Source organism: Aplidium turbinatum, chromosome 5 (assembly GCF_918807975.1).
Source record: "Aplidium turbinatum chromosome 5, kaAplTurb1.1, whole genome shotgun sequence".
NCBI lineage: Eukaryota > Metazoa > Chordata > Ascidiacea > Aplousobranchia > Polyclinidae > Aplidium > Aplidium turbinatum.
Window position 1 is genome coordinate 19806994 of NC_137476.1, and position 13640 is coordinate 19820633.

Genomic DNA, 13640 nt, shown 5'->3' on the forward strand with positions numbered 1-13640 from the left:
TTCTTATCTGGCAACACTATTGAGGCTATTATTATATTATAAAGTGTAAATATAGCCACTGCCTATAATATTTGATTACGCTACATTATCTTTTGTTTGTGTTGATAAAGTACTAACTATCATATTTGGAAATTGGTTATTTTAGTTTGTTTTGTAGCCTGTTGTAATCTTAGACATCATTATTTTGATGTTGTAAGTTATATACTACAGTAGAACTCGGTTAATCCGGATTCGGTTAATCCGGATCTTTGACTAATCCGGATAAAACTGGAAGTACAAATGAACAAGTCTTGATAGAACCGTCATCGGTTAATCCGGATCTTTGCCTAATCCGGATGGAATCGCCGGTCAAATCGAATCCGGATTAACCGAGTTCTACTGTATATTGTTAATGTTAAATAAGAAATGCAATTCAGTGATAAAACTTTGTTAGACGGATACTCTTAGATGCACTGTTGCTGTTAAATGAAGTTAGATTTGCTTTTTTTATAGGAAGTGGCTATTTTTCCACAATCAGGTGTTGCCAGAGTTAGGATTAAAGTTAGGGAGGGTTAAGGTAAGGGTTAGAGTTTGGAATAAGATTAGGGTTTTGATCTTCCTAGGACTAAAAAAAATTTCCAAAATGAGGCATTCCATTATCATTCAACAAATTTTAGAAAGAAATGTAACCACTAGGTTTCAAAAGGTGTTGGTTTTGATATATTTTGTTGTGTTCAAAATTTGAACTTGGGCAAAAAAAAAATTTTGAAAATCGGACAAGTGGTTTTTGAGATATCGCGTTTTGAAATTTTGTTGCTGTCACTAGGTGGCGCTGTTGATGTTCCCAATGTTTTTTGATTTTAGGGTTATATTTGGGGTAGAAAGTTGGTTGAAGTGTCTATTCCACCATTTTTCATAATGCAGAATTCAAAAATGGTCTCAATTTTAGTCTAAAAGCATTAGCTAAGGAGTTATGGGGTATTTAAAAAAATTTGGGGGACCAAATGCCAACCCTTAAATTGTCATGTGGGTAACGAGATATCCCGAAAAAAAATTCTGTTGAAAGTTTCTTGCATATACTTCATAAAAGTATAATATTTTTTTATGAGACTTTTGTCCTTTTTGCACAATGCAACCTTATATCAAAGATCTATTAATGCAATATTTGAATGATGCTTGCTTATGACGTCACAATAACAAATTACAGATTTCCCCAAAAAACTTTTTTCATTGTGAAAATTGCCCGGGAAAACAAAATTTGACTGCAATTTTGAAACAAGGGCTGGTTTTCCTGAGCAATTTTCACTATGAAAAAAGGTTTTTGGGAAAATTTGTAATTTGTTATTGTGACATCATAAGCATGCATTATTCAAATATTGCATTAATAGATCATATAATTGCTCATGCAAGTCTTTGATAAAAAGTTGCATTGTGCAAAAAGGACAAAAGTCTCATAAATAAACAGTATATTATCATGAAGTATACGCAAGAAACTTTAAAAAATAAAAAAAAATTTTGGGATATCTTGTTACCCACATGACAATTTGGGGGTTGGCATTTGGTCCCCCAATTTTTTTTAAATGCCACATAACTCCTTAGCTAATTCTTGTAGACTAAAATTGACATCATTTTTGAATTCTGCCTCATAAAAAATGGTGGAATAGACACTTCAACCGACTTTCTACCTCAAATATAACCCTAAAATCAAAAAACATTGGGAACATCAACAGCGCCACCTAGTGACAGCCACAAAACTTCAGAACGCGATATCTCGAAAACCGCTTGTCCGATTTTCAAAATTTTTTTTTTGCCGAGATGCATTTTTCGCATACTATGACATATGCTTTAGTCATCAAAATTGAAGACTTAGTGGTTATTTGGATTTGTTGAATTATAATGGAATGCCTCAAATACAAGTTTTTGTCTTCAACAGCTTTAAACTTTTCCCAAAGTAGGGCAGAATTCCTTATCTGGCAACACTATTAAGGCTATTATTACACTATATAGTACAAATATAGCCACAGCCTTTTTTACATTACCCAGGCTTGTGCCCATATTAATAAACTATGATTTGCATCACTTAAAAAGTTACTTTGTGATTTGTTTCAAAGGTTAAACTGACTAGGCTATTTATGTCAACATTGCATATGCCTAAAGTTTCTTTTAAAATGTTTCTTCATAATTTGAAGGCAGTGGCAATTTGACCGGCTCCGCTCTTTTAATCTAATACACTATTTGACCAGTCATGATGTCACTATATATAGGCACTTTTTTTTCTCTTTCAAAGCAATAGACGAGAAGATAGGAAAAAGTGCCTATATAAGTTCTAAATTCGACAATTATATTCAACTGGGTCTGTGGCGCGTACGAGATTTCTCGGTCTGGTGTTCCAGAGGGAATGGGTTTGACATTATCCGAAAGCGCTCTTTTTATAACTAAACTTTGACCCCAAAGTGACTCAATGGTTAGGCTGCTGCATTTTTGTGGTCAATTTTAGTTTTTGCTCTCAACAAGTTAGAAATTCAATAGTTTTATTCAACTGAATCAGCGGCGCGTACGATATTTCTCGGGCCGGTATCCTCAAGGGTATGAGTTAGATATCATACTACCCAGAAGCATTTTACCTCAAACTGAATTGCCTGCTAAAAAACACTGCCTAAAAGTAAACTTGACATTGATGAAACCATTTTTTTAAAAGAAGTATTGTATTATAACTTTTTACAGCCACCAAACTAACTTGTTGAGAGCAAAAACGTAATGCGTTGTTCGACAAACACAGTCACATCTTATTGTAAAGACAAACACAGTCACATCTTATGAGAAACAAAAAAATTACCCAGAGAAATTCTCAAATTCCAGCAAATTAAAACAACTCTAACTATTATTCATATTTGAAAAGACATAAAAAATTGTGCTGTAGCTACACAAATTAAAAATTGACCACAAAAATGCAGCAGCCTAACGATTGAGTCACTTCAGGTCAAAGTTTAGTTTAAAAAAAAAGAACACTTCCGGGTAATATCAAGCTCATTCCCTCTGGAACACCAGCCGAGAAGTATCGCACGCACCACTGATCCAGTTGAATATGATTGTCCAATTTAAAACTTATATATATAGGCACTTTTTTCTTCTCTTCTCGTGCTTTGAACATTGAGAAAAAGAAAAAAGTGCCTATATAGTGACGTCAGAACCGGTCAAATAGTGTTTCAGATTAAAAGACTGGAGCCGGTCAAATAGCCACTGCCTAATTTGAATAGACCTCTATAGTCCATACTCTATTTGGGACTATTTTACTATCATGAGAGTTGCTTGTTTTTTTTAGTATTACTGTTGGATTGTATTTGTGATGTAGTTTAACGTCTTATCACAGTATATACTTAAGATAATTCTCATGGTGCTCCTAAGTGTAATATTTTCAGTTTGTATGGTTTGTTGATGCCATAAGTTGATTGTAAACTGTAGTTTAATAACAAACCACTTGTCTGTGATTGACAGCAGTGTCGAAAATTAGCATGAACTAAGTCCAAAAAAAGATTGATACAATAACAAACAACATCAAGTTAAACTAGTAAGATTTAAAATTCCTTTGAACGTGTATAATATCAGATGAATGTAATTCTGTGTTATATTATGCATGATATGCATTCATGTGTTTAATCATGGCGATCCATATGCACAGGCCTTTCCAACGTACAAATTTGTAAAAATGACTGGAGGCTTATGTAGTTTTGATTTTGAACTCTAGGCTATATATCTATTTGTATATATCTCGTTAAAATGATAGTTTTAGGAGTTTAGATTGCAAAACTGTGTTTGCCAAATCTCAAATCCACCACAAAACTTGTAGTATCACGTTAAAAAAAAATTTCTTGTCACCATTGTTTACAGATGCTCTTCAGATTTTTAGTATATACAAGTTCCGAAACCTAGTCCATTATTAGTAGCCTATGGTAACAATAACACAAAAGTTGCTCAAAATATAGATATTTAAGACTATATTCATCAACTACTAACGTAACTCAATATCAACTTACCAGGTACTGGTACCAGTACTTGTGATTTTGACTGCTATTAAAGGTAACAGATCAGCCTCCAGTCAAACTTGAGGCTTGCTCATTGGAAGCGAAGGGATTGTGTTGTTTGTATGGGTTGCCATGATTTAAATTCAATATTATCGGCAAGGGACATGCATTGTACCCTGTACGTTTTGAGGTATCATAACCATTGACCATTTTTGCCTATTTTGTAGTTTACATATCTGTGCAGTTTTTTCATGCCAAACATTTGGATTATATTCAAAAGTGCAGTTTTGTAGAAAACCATGCGTTGAAGCAAATTGCAAGCTTGATGTTAAATTATTTGACTTTTGTGTCTCTGAAAATACAATCAACGGTATTAAATCCAGTCTAATGTCAGTTTTGAAAACTGCTGATCTCCATTGTACTCTGCGTTCAAAGTACCTTGTACCAACAGTTTAATTTGAATTATAACAGTTTATTTTACATTAATGAAACTATATTTGCCAAAAACGAAAATACTTATCTAGTGCTGTAAATCTTTATTGCACTTAACTACTAACATAAAACAAGATAACTTTTTGTCATCTTTTATTAGTGGAGTTTGACAAGAGAGGACTTCCGTACATGTTGTATTCATCTACATCTATATTTGGTTGAAATCCACAATTGTAAAAAAGCCACATAAAAAAAAATTTGGTCTTGTTTTGATGGCTTGAAATATTTATTTATGTAAAATATGTGATATTTAGTCATGATCTGAAACTAAAGTATCAATTGATGTTGAAGTGTTAAAAACATAGATCAATAATAGACAAGTAAGTGAAGATTCTAGTAAAATGAAGATTCTAGTAATATTATACATGTTGTATAATGAAGGAGCTTACTTAATGAGTGAGTTGTGTGCTGTTTTGATTGTTTGGAATGTACGTGTAACCATCGTGATCAAGTTGTTGATGTGTTTAGGGATGCCCTAGTTACCTTTATTAACTGTCAAAAATTTATTAAACACAAAAATGTCTGCTCAATCACAAATGAGAGCTATGCTTGATCAACTGATGGGCACTCAAAGAGATGGTGTCAAAGAGAAAAGTTTACGTTTTGATGAAGACAATGTATGCAAAACATTTTTGATGGGTTGTTGCCCGAATGATATATTGACTGGTACGCGAGCTGATATCGGGGAATGTCGAAAAATTCATGACCTTGCCTTAAAAGCAGATTACGAAATGGCTCAGAAGTCAAAAGATTATTTTTATGACTTTGATGCCTTTGAACATTTAAAAGCGTTTGTCAATGATACTGATCAAAAAATTGAGGTATCAAAGAAGCGGCTTGCTGAGCAACAAGCAGAAATCAGCGCTGAGGTACAAAGTAAAGCTAATGCAGTTCATGATCTCAATGAGCAAATTGGCAAACTGTTGGTAAAAGCTGAAGAATTAGGAATGAAGGGGGAAATTGATGAATCAAAAACGGTGCTGGAAGAAGTTGAAAAGGTAAAGGAATTAAAGAATGAAGCTGAAGAAGCTTATCGAAATTCAATGCCCGCGTCAACTTATCAGCAACAAAAATTACGTGTGTGTGAAGTTTGCTCTGCCTACTTGGGATTGCATGACAATGATTGCAGACTGGCTGATCATTTTGGAGGGAAGCTTCATGCTGGGTTCATTTTGATAAGGGAAGAAGAAGAACGACTTAAAAAACAAGTTGCCTCTCGCCAATCTCTTTACGATGCCGCGATGCTGAAACGCAGAATGGAGAAAACGAGTGAGATCGATGAGCGACGAAGAAAAAACGCGGAGTACAGGAGTCGCGATCGCCAGCCTTCTCCAAGAATTCGTACTTACCGTCGAAGAAGTCGTAGTAGATCTCGAGAACGTGATTATAGAAGAAGAGATAGGAGCAGGTCAAGGGATCGTGATCGTTCGTACAGGAGCAGCCATAGATCTTCGAGGTCTTCTTCTTCATCAAGGCGTCGACGATCTCGCAGCCGTTCGTGAGTTTATGCTGATGGTGAATCCTTAATGTTTGTTTTAACCATAACTGGTCAATTCCATCAATTTCAACACATTTTTTGCATTTATTAGCTTTTAATCAGGAACAGCGGGACTTTAGAAATATCCTGAACAATAAGGCAGTCTACATTTCACGAAGATCCAAACTGAAATTTTCATCAACTTCATTTTGTGAGTAACTTGTTACTGCTCAATTGTGAAATAAACTGTGAATTTCACGAAAAAGATTAACACAAAAAGCAAACGATGTAAATAATTTTTTGAGTTTAGTTGAAGTTTTTTTTTTTTTTTTTGTGCATGTATTTCTTGTCAGTTTTACAATAAACGAACAAGCACGTTATAGATTAGCAGTACTTTTGCTTGTAACAAAATCAGACAACGTTGAATTACATAAGTGCTGCAATTTACATTCACACTTCCATGTTATGTTCTTTGCAGTAAAGTCTCATTCTCTTCTATATATAACCTTATTTCGCGGATAACATAGAAAAATGTGAGTATGACTTCACACCAATTCTCCTGAAGGTCGTATTACGTAAGTTGACTACATGTATAGCTTGTGCTATGTGCAGGCGAACCTGGCATAGTATCATGTTCTATTATAATGCTGTAGTAATTTGAGAGCGAAGTGTAGCCTATTTAACGTTTTGCATGGGCAATTCAATATGAAAAAAATTAATCTGTTTGACGACGTTGTAACTGTTATGTTTAAATAACTTTTTATAAACTCTCCATCGGTCGTTAAACTTTCATTTCTTCTACACTCGGCTCTCATCAGGTAGCTTTACTTAAACAAGTTCTATACGTTGACGCCGCAATAGATTTTTCAAAGTGACCGGATACGCCCTTTTCAAAATTGCTGGACATCTGAGTTCGAAGATGGAAAATCTGTAAGTTATTACTTGTATTTTTCCTCATTACTCACCGTTTCAATTTTCAAAGACTCATAATGTAACTTTCAACATCATTACCAAGAAAGCGTTCAAACAAACTCTCGTGCATCGTAAATTACATCGCCTCGCTTTCAAGCGAGAGTGGCATTGTTTTGTATTTTTGTAAATACAATGTTTGAAAAGACTTTTCTGAAGTTTCAATAAAGTACCTGGCAACTGATCAATCGTGCCTTTGGCTTTTCAGTAGTCTTGTGTTTATAGATGTTTAATATATATATTTTTTCACTATTAACGCAGCTTCAGAGGCACGGGAACTGTTCAGAGTAGTGAGTAGCTTATGTTACTAATGTCCTCCAGAGAAAATTCGTTAAACGTTGTTTTGTCATACTGTGACCAAGCACTAAACATTTGGAAACAGATTCGTGGAATAGTTAAATGTTAAAATCTATTTAAATTGGTTGTTGAAGCCATCATTTAGCGGCCTTAGATTCGCGTTTGTCCTAGCTCCTAGCTTTGTTGATGCTAAATATAGAGAGTATTGTAATCTCAGAAATGTTCTTACTAGCAAACATTCCATGAATTTGTTTCCCCGTAAACGGATGCTGTCAAATAAGATTTTTTGTTGCCAGCATTCATTCTGTACTGACAACATCCGCGGAATCTGATGTCGCGGGGTGCCTCTCAAAGGAATATTGTGAGTATATCGGCCTACAGCGGGGGTTACCAAGCTATTTTCATAGCAGTCCGGATAACTGGAAGATCGATGTATTGTAAGTCAGTCTTATGCAGCTTAAAATCAACATATCCATGGTTACCCGTATGTTAATCACTGCTGCACAGAAGTAATCTCGATAAACACCTTGACTGGAGAGTTATCTTTTTTTCGCATATTTTGCCAGATATGCAGAATAAAAAATTGTACTTTGTGAGATGTCATGGTTTGTCACGCAAATACAAGACGGACTCTCGGCCATCATGATCTACTGACGTTACGGGCCGCAGCCCAGTTTGGTGACCCCTGGCTTTCACTTAGAGCAAGTAAAAAAACATCGATAGGCCTATTAGTTAAATAACTGAACTTTCACTAGCTAGCCAAATATACTTCATTAACAATCCTACGTAAAATTAGCTGCTTTTAAACAAAGACAACTAAATTAAAAAGGGAGTTAGATCTGTAATTAACAAAATTTCTAGTAGTGTAATAAAATATTGTAGCCTAACAACAAATAAGCCTCCAAAACATCTAATTTCAAGGTTGCACAACTCTACCGTAGAGAAGAAGCTTGCTCATAAATGTCTTCGGATTACGAGCAGTTTTATGACACCAAGCAATGAGTATCGGTTTTTTCGGATTATTGTACCACCACTGCTTTGTTTCTGATTAGGGAACGTTTAAATATTACGTAACGCTTTTTTCCGAATTTTTGACCCCCCCCCCTTCCCCATGTAACGCTTTTTCACTACAAATTCAGCACAAAAAACTACCATTCCGTACTCGAAAGCGTTACGTAACGTTTTGCTTGAACCCCCTCCCCCCCCCGATGTGACGCTTACGTAACGCTTTGCATAAACCCCCCCTTTCCCTCGAAGGCGTTACGTAATATTTGAACGTTCCCTTAGGTGCTGCCCATTGTAGACATTCTCGTAAAATTCTAAAGAATGGTCCCCACTTGTCCGCATTGCGTCAATGAAAAGTTTGTAATTTGCATCCTCTCCCTGACTGCGGACGTTTTTTATGGACAACTTCTTCTAGGAGTCGACTTTCCTCACTGACTAAACCGACATCACAGTTTTCAACTCATTTGCTGAGGCTACGTCAACCATACTTGGCTTTAAGATCGACCACTTGGGATTTACGGTCACTCCTTTTAGTCCTTTCACGTAGCCGAACTTTACCCTGCAGTCTATTGAAACATTCCAAGGCCATTTGATGTTGCCTCTTCTATATAGTTTCTGACAAAGTTTGGCCTTACACAAGTTGGTAAAGTAGATAGTTTTAGGTACCGTACTCATTGTTTGGTTGATTTAGATGACCAGTTTTTGCGCTTATCCATTTAGGGGTAGTGGAGGTCTACTACCCCTGTCGTCAGGCCACCCGGCAGACGACAATTCAGCAAGTAGGCTACATTTCAGCCACTGCCAAGTCAGCAAATGAAATTTGCCTGCTCAGTTCGGACTTAGTTGGTTTTGAATCTTTATCCTCGGACTGACAATGCCTTGATAGGTTATTCCATTCCTGGTAGTTTCGCATACTTGTAGACTAGAGGCTCTTGATTAAGTTAAAACTGATTTTGCTGACTTGTGACGTGCCAAGTTTCGGCTTGCTGAGGTTCATCATTTGGCAATCTAGGCTACAATATATTGCCAGCTCAGTTGCTCAACTGCCGCAACTATTTGCTCAGTTCACAACTGCTGAAACTTTGTTTCTGCAGCTTAAACCATATTTTAAGAAATTAGAGTAAAAATGTTACTCGTAGGCTAGGGTAGTTCGGGGCAAGACTAGTCACATTTTGGTATTATTGTGTATATCTTCACATAAAGTTAAAAATGTATCAATTTTTAGTGTTAAACAGGTATATTAATGCTTCCTTAAACAAGATAGCAAAAAAAAGTGAAATTTATTTTTAAGTTATGTTAATACAACATCATTTTTACGACAGAATCAAATGACTGGTTTTACCCCTAAGTAAGGGAAAACAGGTCAGTCTTTTTTTGATGAAAGAAAGATTATATTTACACATACAAAGTATACTACTGCAGCACATTTGTTCAGAACAGACATCGGCAAACATGCTGGATTCCATTTTATGACATTATTTGTTCAATTGCTGTGCCGAGTATCCATGGTTCTTCTGGACGACAAAACAAACTGAGCAAGGAAGATTATGACAAAATTTGCCATTTTGTTCTCTGACAATGAGGTCTACATGGTACATTACAGTTGTCAAATGTTAGAACAATTGCTTTTGTGAACAATAGATAGAAACACAATCAAAAATACACTTTAAATGTTTTCTAGTATAGTTCAATATTGTTATTTTTTTTTTAAATCTTTCATTTGTAATTTTTTTGCGTTTATGTCCAAATTTGACGCACACTTTTTATAAAAAAAACATGAAGAACCATTGATCAATTTTGCATGGTAGACTTACTATATCTTAGTTAATAAGTGGACAAAATTTCAGTGCAAATTTTCACTGGAATCATGGGTAACCACTTTTTCCTTTTGTTAATTTCGACTCACGTTTTACATTACGTACCTCCCAAACCCTTTAATATTTTCCACTGATATTTTCTCAGTTCATAGAAAAATTTGTAAACAACATTTCTACAAATTTTCAGCCAAAACCAATCAAAAATGGGGTCTTGGAAAGGTTTTAAAATTTTGGAAAATCTTAGCCAAGAGCTGGAAACAGCAAACTTTAGATGTCTATGACCTTTAAACTTTTATAGTGACAATGTGAAAGATGTTGTTTTTTCAATATTTGGCAGAAGTAGCCTACCATCTCCTGTAAAAAATTTGGGTTGTTACCTAATTTAGTTTAGTAGTAATAGGGCCTCAAACATGGCCAAAAATCAAAAAAATCGTGCCCCCTTGGCTGACCCCCCAAACTAAATGCTTCATAACTCTGGTGTTTCTCAATATATTTCACTCAAATTTTGCAGGTCTTCATCATTTAGGATAGTGAAAAGGTGTGTAAAATTTAAAGAAATCGGAGAGGTTGAATTTTTTAACTTGCCGTAATTTTGTAAATCTTAGCTCACTCTCACACTAGAATAAGCTGATTTTTGATGTAATAGGCAAATAATACTCTATGAACCAGGTAAGGGACCGTTCAAATATTACGTAACGCTATCGAGGGGGAGGGGAGGTTATGAAAAGCGTTACGTTAGCGTCACATCGGGGGGGAGGGGGTTCAAGCAAAACGTTACGTAACGCTTACGAGTACGGTAGCCTAGTTTTCTAGTTTGTTTGTGCATACTTTCCGAGTCAAGCAGCAAAAAAGCGACACATGGTGATACATGAACAGGTATGTAGGTGTACCTATGACTGTTACATAGCCTAGGCCTACACAATCACGTTCATTTAAGAACCAAACGAGTTTGACACAAACCTCTCAACAGGTTGAAGACATTCATAACTTACGTTCCAGTCTGAAGAATAGGCTACAATTATGCATCAAGTTCGAACCACACAAGCGAGAGTACTGCTCCAATATATAGATACATTTTTGAAGCATTGATGACCCCATTCAGTGGCGTAGCCAAGGGGGTTGGGGGTTACAACCTCCCCTTTGGTCACGATATTGAGAATGATGCTTTCAGTCTCTTTATGCTTCAGAATGATGCTTTCAGTAAAAAAAAAATTTTCTAATTTTGAACAAAATATCAAACATCTCAGCCAGGAATTAGCAACAAGAAAACATAGAGACTTAGCTTTATTTCTGGAAAATGCCGAAGAAAACATGATCTTATCCTTTTGCTATGCTACCGGACAGCACCATTTTACAGGAATATTCATACCCACATTTTTGTTGAAAATGCTCTCAGAATGCACCAAATTCAAAGTAATTTTTTAAAATTTTCTGGGAGAGGCCCCACCCCCCGCCGCTGGGTTCTTAACCCCCCCCCTTTCAAAATTCCGGGCTACGCTACTGACCCCATTCGAAGATGTTTAGCTTTCCTTGCCGTTTCTTTTGCGCTTTTGTGATGTTTCTTTCAATACATAACCAAACAATGAAAGGTTTGGATCGAAACATTTTGGACGGTGGGCTAGGCTACTAAACGTTTTCAGTAGGTAGGCTACATAACGTTTTAATCCAAAAAAAGAATATAGCTAAAATTTCATGTCTCAAACGTAAGCTTTAGGTGCATACACACCAACATATTTTATCAGCACGTGTTTCCACGTCATAATTTTGATACAAACTGGCAAAACGGGCTTTGTAATGGAAAAGCGTCACGTGGGGGGGAATTGACAAAAACGTTACGTTGGCGTCACATGGTGGAGGGGGGGTCAAAAATTTGGAAAAACAGCGTTACGTAATATTTGAACGCTCCCTAAGCCTATATGTTTGGTTAAAGAATTTAGTATTTTCACCAATTGAGGCAAAAGTTTGGCACAGCACTTCATGACTGACTTGTGTTGCCCCAACCAAAATAGCCATGACTGAACAAAAATAAATACCCAATAAAACTAATTTCCAAGGAAGAACTACAAGATGAGTAGTTTTGAGACAAAGTATAATAATTGTAAGTTCGTTTAAACTAGAAAGTCTTGGTTTAATTAACAATTTTCATAGTGTAATGCTCTGTTTAGTCTAAACCACAAAAAAAAAGTTAGTCCAAAATATAGAGGTAAAATGTTACACCAACTTACGTTTCGCAGCCTAGACCAAGACAGCAAGCAATAACTGCACAGCAGTTGCTGTTGTCACATCACAAAGGAACCACTAAGTGCGCTAAAGCATTTTTTGAGTGTATTAATTAGTTCCAGAAAAAAAAGTTATGCTTGATTAAAATCAAACTAACCGGTTTTACCCGACGACTTGTTTTGCCCCGAACTACCCTACCTACGTATCGCATATTGCTTTTTAAATAAAACCGTTTTGTAAAAATCTTCAATGTTAAATTTTTCACCCACCATTTAAGACAGTAGGCTAGTTCTTAACCAAAGTTCGACGGAGCGGTTCGACGTAAAGTCCTCTAAAACATTGATGCATGGCCTATTTCATACAGGCGGCCGGTTTCACAAACCATTGTCTACGCCAGGGATTGTCCAACCTTTTATTATGGTGGGCCGCATTGTCACTTGAAATAATTCAATGGGCGCAGAACCTATTAAATTTCAAGAAAAGCGGGTACGTAGCCTAAAGTAACAATTAAAAAACATTAATTTCTTTGAAAATAGGAACAAATAACACACACATAGAAAGAAACAAAAATTTATTTCTACAATGTTTTTGACATTGTTTTCCAGCTAAGATTGATTGAATCTTTATCCTCGGACTGGGAAAGATTCTTGCAGAGCTTAATCCTGGCAGTTTCGCATATTTGTAGAGGCTTTGAATCACTGACGCAGGCCGGTCGACAGAGTGAAGTTTCCGATTGTTGAAGTCTTGTTGAAAAAAAAAAAAAAAAAGTGTGCGCTTGCTCAAGCGCACACCCCGAGAGTCGAGCCATCGCCGCTTGATCTTGAAGCTTCTTCGTTTCAAAAGTGACGCGCTCACCAATTGAGTTATCGGGCATTTGCGTTAAAGGACATTGTATCGATTCTTAGGGTGTTTGTCGGTCAGTCTGTTTCTTTCTGCACTTTTTCATGGATAAAAATAACTGCTCGCAACAATATGTGCTGCCACATATGCACAATAATTTTCTGGACAAACTAACTAATTTATAAAATTCATTACATAGCCTACTGTAAATGTAATTCTTTACAAAATAAAGGAAGAATGTGTTCTCTGGAAAGTTTTCTAACTTTCTCGACTTTGCAGTTCAAGTTGGAATTCTGGTGGCGCTTTATCACAGTATCACACGGAAATAAAACTGGGTCACTGAATAATTTTAATTCAATTTTAATCTATTTGAAGTCAGAAAATCCCACTGTAAATTCTTCAAGCAAACCAGTAATTCATACAATAGCATACTTTTCATAGTTTATAGAACAATCTTGAGCTCTTTCAGATAGACTACAAAAATATGCAGTTGCGCCAGCTTTCAGTTGTGCTATGAAAAGT

General features: G+C 35.9%; 1 protein-coding gene across 1 annotated transcript; it reads left to right on the top strand.

Annotated features, from left to right (window-relative positions):
• The first annotated feature begins 320 nt into the window (after positions 1-320).
• LOC145769856 (putative RNA-binding protein Luc7-like 2) lies at positions 321-7117 on the top strand. Its single transcript, XM_082581400.1, has one exon. The coding sequence runs from the start codon at positions 5012-5014 to the stop codon at positions 5993-5995; it is 984 nt and encodes a 327-aa protein (XP_082437526.1). The 5' UTR covers positions 321-5011; the 3' UTR covers positions 5996-7117.
• Positions 7118-13640: the final 6523 nt, after the last annotated feature.